General features: G+C 31.8%; 1 protein-coding gene across 2 annotated transcripts; it reads left to right on the forward strand.

Annotated features, from left to right (window-relative positions):
• Positions 1–21: 21 nt before the first annotated feature.
• On the forward strand, positions 22–14,784 carry LOC134692945 (uncharacterized). Of its 2 annotated transcripts, none has more exons than XM_063553589.1 (8): positions 22–1,046; positions 6,353–8,440; positions 9,272–9,408; positions 10,669–10,799; positions 11,209–11,328; positions 12,858–12,955; positions 13,680–13,800; positions 14,569–14,784. In XM_063553589.1, the coding sequence occupies exons 1-5, from the start codon at positions 348–350 to the stop codon at positions 11,310–11,312; spliced, it is 3,159 nt and encodes a 1,052-aa protein (XP_063409659.1). In that variant the 5' UTR covers positions 22–347; the 3' UTR covers positions 11,313–11,328; positions 12,858–12,955; positions 13,680–13,800; positions 14,569–14,784. The 2 variants fall into 2 exon arrangements, with proteins under 2 accessions (XP_063409659.1, XP_063409660.1); XM_063553590.1 differs by having other exon boundaries at positions 10,672–10,799.

The raw sequence follows: 14,784 nt of genomic DNA on the forward strand, positions 1-14,784 counted from the left end.
AAAAGGTGAGAATGATGGGTATCCAAACATTAATACCAAAAACAAAGATGATTTAATAATTACTAATGTGATCGAAATTGTCCTTATATCGTAAATCGACACTCAAGTAAGTGATCCCATCCCCCAGCGCCATCACGGTGTTTGTAAACATTGGCAAAAAACATGAATAATTTTCTTTTTTTTTTCTGTTTGTAACCGAACTAATATTTAAGTATTACAAAGTAATATAATTTGAAGGTAAGTGAATAAATTTTAATAAAAATTAAAACATGCTGCTTGAGACATAAAAAATATGGAGGCTTGACATTGACATCAGTACTAAAGTAGAGTCATTCAATTTAATTATAATGGGTAGTAAAAGGAAAACGTCAAAAACATTTGGACTAGGCTCTGGACCAGCAAAGGGCAAAAGAACAAGTACAAGGTGTGGAAGACCAACTGTAAATTTTATGATTAGGAGAAAAAGGATAAAGCGGAAGTCTCTGCCGCTGTCTCTTGTTTTAAAGAGAATCAGACAGACAACAATAAGTAAGAGAAAAAACACCAAAGAATGCCATAAATTTTTCACTTCTGAACTATTAGAAAATGGATTGAAACTGAAAATCAGAGAAAGGACAATGCATAATTTAAGCCCACAAGGTTATAGATTTGTGAATTTGGACTCATTACAAGGACATGTCAGTGAAATAACTATGCACGTATGTCTGTGTCCTTCAGCAATAGAGCTAAGTTCTAAAAACCAATCACCAATAAAACTTGTAAGCGAGGAAAGGAAATTAGGACTTGCAACCGTTCTTTGTGCTCAGTGTGAAGGATGTCATAAACAATTTAAATTCTGCACTAGCCCATCATTGCCAGAAAGTAAAAGGTTTGATGTAAACGTGAGAGCTGTGTGGGGAAGTATTGCCACTGGAAATGGACCGTCTCACTTAAATGAAATCATGGGGACAATGAATTCACCAGGACTCTCGTCAACTTCATTTTCAGCAATTGAACAAGAAGTAGGGGAATGGTGGTTAGCAGCTCTCCAAGAAAATATGTTACAGGTAATTATAATTGATTAAAACATAAATGTACATGATGTAAAATGAATGCATGAACATCGAAAAAAAACCCATAATATATAATAAATGTAAATGAGAATCCCCCCCCCACACACACACACGCTCAAAAAAAGGTAACTGAATAAATAAAAAATATATATTACTTTTCATAGGTTGTCATTATAGCATGTCATACATCATGTACATGTACATGTATCAATATTAAACATGATCTTAATTACGGCTGTGCCAGTAAAGTCAAAAGATAACTTTTTTAAATATTAAAACATCTTATATCAAGGAATGAACAGATGCAAACCTTCATTGAATCTTGCACATTTTGTTATTTGGATGAGAAACACAAAGACTTAAAAAAAATTATAGAAATGCTATTATTGCAAACACTCAACAGATGCATGGGTTGGAAAGGGGGGAATTTTACTTAAATCTGTTCTTTTAATTATATGCATGTACATGTCCATGTATGTCTGAAAAATTTGTACGGCTCCTAAACCAGTTGTCTTTTCTAATGAACAAGCACTACAAACTGCTCAGAGTATGAAAAGACCATATTTTGTGCTCAACCAGTATTAAAGTCGAGCACATATTATACTTGACAAGACTTGACATAATCTTGACACTACTTAACCCGACTTGATTTTTGTCTCGACTTTACTTAATAAGTCTGATTGAGTATTTGCTTATCTCGATATAGAATGAATATGGTCTTGACCTTTCTTGACTCAATCTTGAGCTTTGAATTTAGTCTAGACTGGTCTGAATCAGCCCATTTACCTCAATTATATATATCTTACAAAATTTTGTTCATTGCTGTCTAATTACATAATATGTACATGAATTAATGGATAAAAAAACTAAAATTTTAAATTCTGATTAAATTCATATCTATAGTCACCCCTAATTATTACTATTACTTTATCACATTAACTTTGATTTTTAGCTCACCTGACCCAAAGGCTATGTGAGCTTATACCATCACTTGGCGTCCGTCGTCGTAAACAATTTCAAGAATCTTCTCCTCTGAAACTACTGGGCCAAATAATTCAAACTTTAATAGAAAGTTCCCTAGGGTATCTAGTTTGTAAATTGTATCCGAAAATTTAATCCATCAACAAACATGGCCGCCATGGCTAAAAATATAACATAGGGGTCAAATGCAGTTTTTGGCTTATATCTCAAAAACTATAGCATTAAGAGCAAATCTGACAAGGGATAAAAATGTTCAATAGGTCAAGATCTATCAGCCCTGAAATTTTCAGATGAATCTAACAATCCATTGTTGGGTTAATTGTTGCCACTTAATTGGTAATTTTAACGAAATTTCGCAGTTTTTGTTTATTATCTTGAATATCATTGAAGATAAAGATAAACTATAAACAGCAAAAATGTTCAGCAAAGTAAGATCTACAAAAAAGTTAACATGACCAATATTGTCAATTGACCCCTTAAGGAGTTATTGCCCTTTAAAGACAAATTTGCTCTATTTGTTCATCAAACTTGCTTAAATTAAAAAATCTTCCCCTCTGAAACAACTTGGCCAAATACTCTCAAACTTTACAGTGATATTGTTGGCTTTTTTCAAAACTACCTCTACCCTTTTTTATTGGGAAAATATGCGTCATTTTCATCAAATTGGGAAATTTAAAATTAACCATGAATTTGACTGAAACTTCAATTTACAGAGCCATTTTCAAGAGTCAAACCCTGCTTTAAAATAAAACCTCAATTTGTCAGTGATGATACATAAATAGACCCTTAAATCTGCAAATATAGTCATTTTAGGCGTGAAAAATGTTTAAATGAGTGTTTTACAGTTTATATTCATGCACAATTTCTTCTAAGACAGCACTCTTTGGGAAGAAAATTGTCTTTTTGGGAATAATTTTAAGCCATTTTTTTTCAAATTGGGATTCTTCTCCAGGGGAAAAAGCCTTTATTCTCCACTAATTTAAGGCAAACAATATCACTGCTTTAAATGAATGTTCGTTGTGGTATCTTCTTTCTAAATTGTATCTGAAGTTTTGATCCATCAACAAACATGGCTGCTGTGGCTAAAATAGAATAGAGGGGTCAAATGCAGTTTTTGGCTTATACTGTTATATCTCAAAAACTAAAGCATTAACAGCAAAAAATGTTCAATAGGTCATGATGTAGCAGCCCTGAAATTTTCAGATGAATCTAACAATCCATTGTTGGGTTGCTGCCACTAAATTGGTAATTTTGAATAAGGAAATTTTGCAGTTTTTGGTTATTAGCTTGAACATTATTGAATATAAAGATAAACTGTAAACAGCAGAAATGTTTGGCAAAGTAAGATTTACAAATAATCAATATGATCAACATTTAAATGGCATTTTAAAGCAAAAATAATAATTGTGAAAGGTTTAAGCAAAACGGTTCAGGTGAGCGAATCAGGCTCTTGAGACTTGAATGTTTGTAGCCATCTCAACTATATATTGGCCTTACAGAATGCCTCATTGTTTGGTAGTTTGTTGTATTGCTGTCAAACAAAAGGATTAAATTAATACACGTAGTTAAAAACAAAACTAGAATTTTCAGTTTGGGCGTAATTCAGATAGTCACTTTTAAATTTTATTATAACTTTTCCAAATTAACTTGGTTTTACATAAATCTATACAGCTATTTCAATTATATATTATTCTTACAGAAAGCCATGTTTTTTCATAGTTTGGTGTTTTGCTGTCCAATTTAAGGACTTTTAATTAATAGGTAAAAAGAGCTAGAATGTTCTGTTCAGACTAAATTTAGAAAGTCACCTTTAATTTTTTTTATAACTTTTTCAAATTACCTTGAAGTTACATAAAACTATGCAGATATCTCAATTATATATTGATCTAACAGAATGCCACATTGGTTTTTTTTTGTGTATTGCTGTAAAATTCAAGGATTAAATTAATAGATTAAAAAAGATAGATTTTTCATTTTTGACTAAATTCAGATAGTCACCTTTAGTTTTTTTTATAACTTTTCCAAGTTAACTTGGATTTACATAAAACTATACTGCCATCTCAATTATATATTAATCTTACAGAACTCCTTATTTTATCATAGTTTGGTGTTTTACTGTCCAATTTAAGGACTTTTAATTAATAGGTAAAAAGAGCTATAATTTTCTGTTCCCACCAAATTTAGAAAGTCACCTTTAATTTTTTTTATAACTTTTTCAAATTACCTTGAAGTTACATAAAACTATGCAGATATCTCAATTATATATTGATCTAACAGAATGCCACATTGTTTTTTTTTGGTGTATTGCAGTAAAATTCAAGGATTAAATTAATAGATTAAAAAAGATAGATTTTTCATTTTTGACTAAATTCAGATAGTCACCTTTAGTTTTTTTTATAACTTTTCCAAGTTAACTTGGATTTACATAAAACTATACTGCCATCTCAATTATATATTAATCTTACAGAACTCCTTATTTTTTCATAGTTTGGTGTTTTACTGTCCAATTTAAGGACTTTTAATTAATAGGTAAAAAGAGCTAGAATGTTCTGTTCAGACTAAATTTAGATAGTACCTTTAATTTCTTTTATAACTTTTTCAAATTACCTTGAAGTTACATAAAACTATGCAGATATCACAATTATATATTGATCTAACAGAATACCACATTGTTTTTTTTTTTGTGTATTGCTGTAAAATTCAAGGATTAAATTAATAGATTAAAAAAGATAGATTTTTCATTTTTGACTAAATTCAGATAGTCACCTTTCATGCCTTTAGTTTTTTTTGTAACTTTTCCAAGTTAACTTGGATTTACATAAAACTATACTTTTTGCAATGTTAATTTCTCACTTATTATAAGTAATAGGATAACTATATTTAGTATGTGTGTACCTTGCAAGGTCCCCATGTCTATCAGTCAGTCAGTTTTCACATGACCTCAACCTCATTTCATGGATCAGTGAACAAGGTTAAGTTTACAGGGTTAAGTCTATATCTCAGAAATTATAAGCAATGGGTCTTCTGTATTTGGTGTGTGGAATGATTGTAATGTGTACATGTCCAACTGGCAGTTGTCATCTGACCTTGACCTCAATTTCATGGTTAGTGGTCAAAGTTAAATTTTTGTGTTTAGGTCTATTCAAAGAAACTACATGTATTAGCATTCATTCAATTATATTTGGTGTATTGAATGATTGTAAGGTGTACATGTCCAACTGACAGGTGTCATCTGACCTTGATCTCATTTTCATGGTTCAGTGGTCAAAGTTAAATTTTGCAATTTTGTCTATTTCTCATATACTATAAGCATCAAGTTGATTGTATTTGGTGTATAGAATTTTTGTAAGTTGTACAAGTCTGTCTTGTAATAATCATCTGACCTTGACCTCATTTTCATGGTTCATTGGTCAATGTTAAATCATCAATGATTTGGTCTTTTTTCAAATACTATAGGGATAGTAGAATATATTTTGGTGTATGAAATAATTGTATGGTGTGTATGCATGGCTGTTTAGTAGGTGTTTGCTGATCTTGACCTAATTTTCATGGTTCATTGGTCAAGGCTAAATTTTTTCATGAGGTTAATTCGGAGATACTTTTAGCAATAGGTAAACTAGATTGTTGTATGGAATGAGTGTATGAACTACATTTATGTCTAAAAGGTTTATCTCACCTTCATCTCAAGTACAGTTAATTTAATGGAATGCTTGTTGTCTACAATGCTTTTTTACACTTTCAACATAAATTATATTATAAACACTAGAACAGGCGAGACATTTCAGTGTGTCCACTCTTGTTTAATTATGTTTGCTTACATTAGAAAATCTTTTCCTTTCAAACTGCTAAATCAATTTCAGCTAAACTTACGATGAAAGAGTTTTAGAGTATCTAAGTATCAATTTTGTATTCTATTACAGTGTGGGTCAAGAAACATTTCAGCTTATTCACTCTATGTACTATACAAAATATATACTATAACCCCCACCACCGAATTTTCCAAGTTAAATAGACAATCCATTAAATAAAGCAAGAGACAATCCATATAATGTGTATGGAATTAATTAAAACATGGGAAATATTTCAGCTTATTTACCTTCTGTACTATACAAAATTATTTTTAATGTACCTAACAAAACTGTCACACAAACTTGATTAATTGCAGAAAAAAAAACAATTTTCTGTCTGAAAAAACAAACAAATCCCACCACACTTTAAACTTTTAATTAGGTTTAGCCTTCATGGCATTAATTAATGATATTTTAGGAAACTCAAGTGGGACTAGTTATATTTATATGTCCCATATGTTTATTTAACAGGTTGGAGCAGAGGAAAGAAGGATTGCCATGGAGAACGGATTTTTTCATCAGGGTATCCCAGCAATAACCGTAATTACTGATGGAGGATGGTCGAAACGAACCCACAAACATTCCTATAATGCCCTGGGAGGAGTGGCAATCATAATAGGGCAAGCAACCAAAAAACTTTTGCATATAGGAGTACGAAACAAGTATTGCTATGTATGTAGCACTGCAGAGAAAGTGAATACAATCCCAACAGAACATACATGTTTTAAGAACTGGTCAGAAGATAGTCAGTCTATGGAAGCTGATATTGTGCTTGAAGGGTTCAAACAAGCAGAATCCAAACATGGCCTACGCTATATCCGTGTTGTAGGAGATGGTGACAGTTCAGTTTATGCTAGGATACGAGAGGAAGTGCCAGGTTGGGGTAGATATGTGGAAAAGGAAGAATGTGCTAACCATACATGCAAATGTTTTAGGTCAAACCTGGAAAAACTTGTTTCCGAAAATCATCTATATAAAGGTAGAAACCATTTAACAAAAACAACTCGTGTACGGTTAGTATCTGCTTTGCGTAGTGCCATCAGAATGCGTTCTAAAGATGTAGAAACAAATCACCTCACAAAACCTGAAGCTATTTCTCAGCTTCGTCATGACATAAAAAACTCTGTTTTTCATGTTTTTGGTTTACATTCCAACTGCAGTAACTTTTGCAAGGCAAGGGACAATGTCAATCCAATCACTCATGACCATCATGTCATACCACCGGATCAACCAGTGGAAGAGACATTGGATATATTTGAAGAACAGGAAAAACTTTGGTCTGAAGGCTCATCATTAGCTGCACAGGAGGAAGCAAGAGGAGAATCATCTATAGAGTACAGTAATGTTGAACAGTATATAATTCAAGACGTGACATCAATTTTGAATAGAATTGCTGAAAAAGCTCACCGTCTCATTTCTAATACAACAACAAATTTAGCTGAAAATTGGATGAGAATAAGGACCAAATTTGATGGCGGAAAAATCTACAACCTCTGTAATAGAGGATCTTGGCATGGAAGATGTTTTGGAGGAGGGCTAAGAATGAATTTTGGACCAAAGTGGTCACCTATTGTTTGGGAACAGGCAACAACAACAAAAGCAGGTAAATTCTTTGATGAATACTACGCTAGACATGAAAAAAATCTTATCAGTAGCAGAAAATACAAATCGAAACCAGACACTCAGCAATTGAGATGGAAGAGAAAAATGAAAGTTTGCAAACAAAGCAACTCCAAAAAAGCTAGACAGTCTTATGGCACTGAGGCAATGGATTACACCCCTGACATATCTCCATCTGATTTATCAAATATAAAGGACAAATATATTCAGACTCATATTAACATTGGTATACCTCAAATGAATGCAATAACAAATTCTACTTCACAGCAATCTTTGTCTGGTCTTTGGCACACAGAAAGGAGAAAACGTTTGACAGCTTCAAATTTTGGACCAATCATTCGCCGTAACCCTTCATTGAAAGTATTAAATTTAGTCAAAAATCTTCTGTACTCCACCTTCAAGGGAAATAGACACACTAGAAATGGACTTCTGCAAGAAAGAACATCTATAGAGGAGTATACGCTGAAAAAGGCAGAACAACATGAGAATGTAAATGTTAAATCTACTGGTTTGCTAATTGCCCATGAACACCCATTTTTGGCTGCTAGTGCAGATGGTATAGTTTCAACTGCGTCTGGTGATGGTCTTTTGGAGATAAAAAATCTTCTGCACAACAAACCTGTCAATCTCTACCAAGCAAGTGAAAAATCATCATTCTGTCTGGAAACTGTCAGTGGTCATTTAAATTTGAAAAGTACCCACAACTACTTTTATCAGTGCCATGGTTTAATGAATATTTGTAATTATCCTTGGATAGATTTCGTTGTTAGGACTCTTAATCCACACCAGTTGTTTATCCAAAGAATATTTAGGGACAATACCTTGTGGGAAAACATCATGCTGCCAAAACTTAAAGCATTTTACTTCAATGCTATTCTTCCGGAATTGTGTTCACCACGTAATGGCAAAAGTCCTGGAATAAGGGAACCAGGAATCTGGGTGAGTATTTATGAAAAAAAGTGGAATGTCTCAAGCAGTATAAAAATGTTTAAATGAATCGTGGTTTGTAAATTACATGTATGGACATTGAACAAAGGATCATATGTGTATTTTAATACTACTTGTACATATATATATTGAAGTGTAATGTGTTAGAGTAGATAAGACACACATTAAGTGTGTGCTTCCTTGTATGTATTCACCAATGCGCTACTATGTTAGAAAGTGGAGTATTCAGGGGGTGTAGAGGGTGTATGCCCCCCCCACCCCCTTTTTGAAATTCCAGGGTCCAACCCTGGTAGACACACATCTATATGAATTATGATGTTAAGAGTTATAAGGGATCTTTTTTATGTTTATTTTGTTACAGATCAACAGACCTGTTATATTAGAGTTTGATAAACTAATTTTTGATTTAAATTTTATTGCTGACTTGAAAATTACTCATTGAACATTTCATTTAAAAATAAATTGAAATTAGCAACTCAGTGCCAGATCTGGTAAGGGGATTCAATTGCATTGGATTTTGAATCATCATTTTATTTTTGAAGTTTGTTCTTTTTCAACTGAAAAATTTGACAAAGAACATGAAGAATGGTCAATAATGTCTTAAGGACAAAACCACACTTTTTCTGAGAAACCAACAGAAAACAAAAAGGTGTCTTAACGATTAATGCAAACTGTGAAAAATATTATACCCATACAATGTTCCTAGGTCATGTAGGTTATAAAATAAATTGTGCATATTAATCTGTTTTCTTTTAGTATATTTTTTGAAATATATATATTTGACCATACAATAAAAATGATGTGTTAATTTTTCTGTTACAGTACATTGCACCAAAGTGCACCCAACCTGGCAAAAAAACGACTGGTAGAAAGAAAAAGAATACAGCAAAACAGAACAATGACTTTGTCTCAGAAGCAAACACTGGACCATCAGCAGACCAAACACCCTGTACTAGAAGGTAAACATTGCTGTTAACAGTATATGAATCAATTTCTAACAGATATTTATCCCTTGAAATTTTGCATTTGTTCAATGTGATGATCTGCTGACTGAATAATAAGTGTAATTTAAAAAAAAAAAGGAAGATTTGGTGTAATTGCCAATGAGACAACTCTTCACAAGAGACCAAATGACACAGAAATTAAAAACTATAGGTCACCATAAGGCCTTCAACAATGAGCCAATCTCATACCGCATGGTCAGCTATAAAAGGCCCAGAAATGACAAATGTAAAACTGTTCAAACGAGAAAAGTAACGGCCTTATTAATGTACAATTAAATGAACGAAAAACAAATATGAAACACAGCAACAAATGACAACCACTGAATTACAGGCTCATGACTTGGGACAGGCACAAACATAATTAATGTGACAGGGTTAAAAATGTTAGCGGGATCCCAACCCTCCCCCTAACCTGGGACAGTGGTGTAACAGTACAACATAGGAACAAACTATAAAAATCAGTTGAAAAAGGCTTAACTCATCAGATTGATACAAATAAAAATACATCTTACAAAAACAGAGGGGCTCAGCACTTATACATCCTAACGACAAAAAGACTATCAGTACAGATCTGAGAGTACTTGCAGTTACTGACACCTAGTTCAAAGCCAATAACAACTAATAAAAAAAATCATGCATCTTAGACTAAATAATCAATCATTACACATCCAACATCCAATGGATTTAGAATAAAGACATCATCATCAGGAGATGTAGATCCATGAATGTGCATATGTATATATATTTATATAACAATGATATTTAGTTTGCTTTTAGTTTACTGATAACAAAATCAACATTAATACCAATAAAAACAATATTCAAAGATCTAATTATAGTGTTGAATTGGTAACCTTTTAGAATAAGTTTATTTAAAGGACCGATAAGTTTACCAGGATCGTTTGTAAATTTCCAAGCACGGTAAACAACATCTCCGTAAAAATGAGGATGTGCTATACCGTTTGAAATAAGTTTTCTATAGGTACGACCAAATTTTCAGTCTAACATACCAAAGAATCACTGGCAATATAAAAAGAAGAATATGTGTTGACAGTGTAAACTAAGCTAAGAAAAAGAATCCGAACAATTTTCAAACATGTATCTGAACAAACTGATATTGTTGTATAACATTTATTTTTAAAAGAAGTGATAGTCAATAGGAAATGTAGCATCTTATGGATATTAATTATCAATACATTTGTATTTATATTTCAGTAGAAGAGGTAGGCCAAGATTGGTGAAATTCCTAGACAAAAGAATAGAACACAAATGGATTGTAGACAATACATCTCAATGGTATAAAGGGACAGTGCTGAGTGTAAAATCAGGAAAGGATGGTGTGAAAGGTACTTGTTTAAATGTTATGAATTTCTATGTATGTATATAAAGTACTTTTGCTTGCAAACATCAGTCTTCAAAATAGGTTAATATACAGCTTGAGATCACATAAAAACTATCTGACTATTTTAGACACAAAAACGAGAGCAAGGACAAGTAAACATTTATATTAATTGTTATTCCAAAAATGGCAAAATCAACTGTTTTTGAATATTTCTGTAGATGCTCATTTTAAAAGAAGATGGAATATGGGCTATACAGGGTACAAAAGACATCTTATTAAATAAATGAAAGACCAAATTGAATGAACAATCAATTTGCTTATAACATATAATTGCACTATGAATCTGTATTTATATCTTTACTTGGGCACATCTTTGTTGTTATGTTTTGTTCAATTTGATGTATCTCTTTAAGGTGCAATTTATGAAGTCCTATATGACAGTGATGACAACCCATATGAAATAAATCATCTGGTTGAAGATTATCGATCTGAATCTGTACGGTTCATTGATGTATAGTGCAATTTTAAATCAGGTCAGTATTGTAGTTTTAGCTAAAATTTAATATTAGAAAAAATGTCACCTGATGCAAGGTGAAAAGATTAATGGCATGCTATATCTCTGACAAGTATATTAATCTTTTTACTTAAAAAGAAATTATACCCCCACATGTGGGTTGTATATTGGAATAGTCATGTCCATCTGTAATTCTGTCATTCCGTCATCTAAATTTGATCCCAGTTATACAGTTGAAAAAATGACAGGTGTTGACATAAAATTTTACCACTTTTGAGACAGAGCAGTTATTCCCAATGAGATTTCCTTATCTTTACATGCATGTGTTATGACTTTTTCCTTTGGGAATGCAGAACAAATATAACAGCAACATTGTCTATGGCATTTCAACCAAACAATCAATTTTTTCCTTACTCATACATCTTGATGTAATTAAAATTGACAAATATAATCAAACATGTTTGGTATGTTCAAGATAATGAATTCTCAAGACGCTTGGCGAAAATATTATTGTTCTTCAATTTGGCTAAAACCTTGTTATAGAACAATAAAAAAATGCCATTGGTTGTTGAGATTTCCTGATACACTATCATGGTTGTAAGATTCCTATAATCCCACTAATAACATATCACAATGAAAAAAAGTTAATGTGAGGCCAGTTTGATTAAATTTATAATTCAGCTCAGATATAAAACATGATGTGTTTTACACCTATGCTTGTCCTCACCAAAACAATAGAAGAAAGATGTAAAGTTTGATAAGCACAATGCACGGGGGGGGGGGGTCTCAACATGTGATTTTGGGTACAGGTGTGCAGCTGGGATTTTAAAAACACCCCCCATTCATATATTGAATAATTGTGAAATCCCTACCTATACATATATTTCACAGCGAAATCATAACCCATTCATATATTTATCAGCTCAAATAGTACCTATATGCATATACAATCTTATTATACATCAAAAATTGCATCCCATTGATATATTTGACGGATCAAAAAAGGGACCCATTCCAGCGGCACATATGTATATACCTTTATATAGGAAGAGACCCCCCCCCCCCCCGTGGCACAATGACTCTATCCTTATGTAAGGTTTCAGAAAAGCAAGTCAACACTTTTATGGGTTTTTGTCCCTGAAAACACTTTTTAGTTTTTGGCAATTATCAGAAAAAATTATTTTATATAAATATGAATTGCAGAAATAATTGGAGGACAAATTAATTTTCTTGATTCACCCTTATTTCCAATATGGCAATAAGTCATGGTTTCCATGTGAGATATTCATGTTCCAAAGAGCCTCTAGTTACCGTTTTAACAAAGTGCTGAGGCTCATTTTGTTTAAGGAGTAAGATTTCTTTCTGTTTTATCTATCAATGATGGTTGCAAATTGTATAACATGAAATCATAATTCCACATTTGATTTTAATAAAATCATGTCTGAAAGATGCAAATTCTCCTTCTGTATAATAAAGAATTACAAGATCTCTTGACTTTTAAATGTTTTATTTATATTTGTTGAAAATTATGTGTTTGTACTATTTCAGCTTGTCAAGAGTTGCATGCTAATGCTTCCACTGCTTCACTCTGCAAATCCCAACTTGGGTTATCCTTCCAGGGTAAAGTTTGGAGAACCTTTTTTAGGGTAATTATTTTTGTGTGTATCAAACTTCATATTTAAATTTATTACACCAATGCTTCTCGTTTATTCTATGAAATATTTTTAGAAAGATTTGAACAATGTTTTCCTATGTTACTGATATTGACCTTCTTACCAGCATGTTAAGCTTTATCACATAAGCAAACATCAATACAAACATATAATTGTAAACTGAATTAAATTGAGAAAGGAAATGGTGAATATGTCAAAACGACAACCACCCGACCATAGAGCAGACAACAGCCAAAGGCAACCAATGGGTCTTCAATGTAGCAAGAATTCCCGCACCCATAGGTGTCCTTCAGCTGGCCCCTAAAAATATGCATAACAGTACAGTGATAATGGACGTCATACTAAACTCCGAATTATACACAAGAAACTAAAATTCAAAATCATACAAGACTATCAAAAACATAGTTTGTACAAATGCAGAAAAGAGTGTAAACAAATTTGCATTTTTAAATCTTGAGAGGTGGCGTAAAAACATTTGACGCCAATAGTAGTTGCCAGCTTATATGTGATACAATTTGGGAAAAAAATGTTATAAATGGTATTGACATTGGTGCTAATGTAAGCTGACTGTTCCCACATTACGTGAAATGCTTCTTATCATCTGTATGAGTGAAATTATAGCAGACAAACAATTTGCAATGATAGTAAAATGTTAGGTTTTATATTTGTTGAAAATTATGTGTTTGTATCATTTTAGTTTATCAAGAGTTGCATATTGATACTTTCACTGCTACAAGCCGCAAATACAAGTAGTTAAACTATACTACCTTGATAAAGTTTGGAGAACCTAAACAAAGTTTACAGAAGGAATATTGATGGTAATTATCTGAGTTCATTCTCTTAGAATTTATTTAAATAAGAATCTTTGAGACTTTAAGGAATGTTTTAATATGCTTTTTTTTAAATGAACAAAGTCCCAATAACATGTATTTATTATGAGAAATGTTTTATGTAATACATAGTTTATATCAAAAGTTACAAAAAAAACATATTCTTTGAGACTTCCATGGTCTAAAACTTTCAACAAGAATGCAAAAATGGCATATTTGGTTAATAAATAATCTTATAATCAAATAATAATAAATTGTAAGAGATGTAGAAGGAAATCACTCACTAAATACATCACAGAAAGAAGTTGAATGATTGAACATGATGTTTTTGTGCACAAAAGTAATATTTAAGAAAATATAATTTTTTCAAACTTTCAGGAAATTATAATATTTGGCATTAAATTTCCTAAACTTTGGTGTGCATTAGAAAGACAATTTGAACTGTTCATCACAAAATTATGTAAAGATATTGCAACTTTAAAAGTCGGACGAATCACTACTATAATTAAACTGAATTTGATGTAATTGATGAATTTTAATGTTTACTATTGGCCTCCATACTTTAAACTTTCACTTTCACTTTTGCTTTCACTTTCACTTTCAATATGTAAGTAGTCCCAATAAAATGGCATCCACATTTTTATAAATTTATTTTACTTTACTTTTAAAATCTTGCAATTGACAGTGTTTAAATGCAAATTTATATATGGGTGTCATACATATTAATATATAATACTGAATTTTATGTCATTTTAGGTCAGTTATGGACTTACAAAAATTCTACACTTTTTGAAAGAATTGGAACTTCAGAGACTGGACATTTTTTCCTGGAGATATTCAGAACTTTAAAACATTCATTAAAAGATACTATGCAATGTTCTGATTCTTTTGATATGTAATTTGCCACAGTTTCATCCTTATATTCGTGTGAATAATGTCAAACAAATACAAGCTAATTTGACTTAGACGGAA

The sequence above is a fragment of the Mytilus trossulus genome, chromosome 12, assembly GCF_036588685.1.
Source record: "Mytilus trossulus isolate FHL-02 chromosome 12, PNRI_Mtr1.1.1.hap1, whole genome shotgun sequence".
In the NCBI taxonomy this organism is placed as follows: Eukaryota; Metazoa; Mollusca; class Bivalvia; order Mytilida; family Mytilidae; genus Mytilus; species Mytilus trossulus.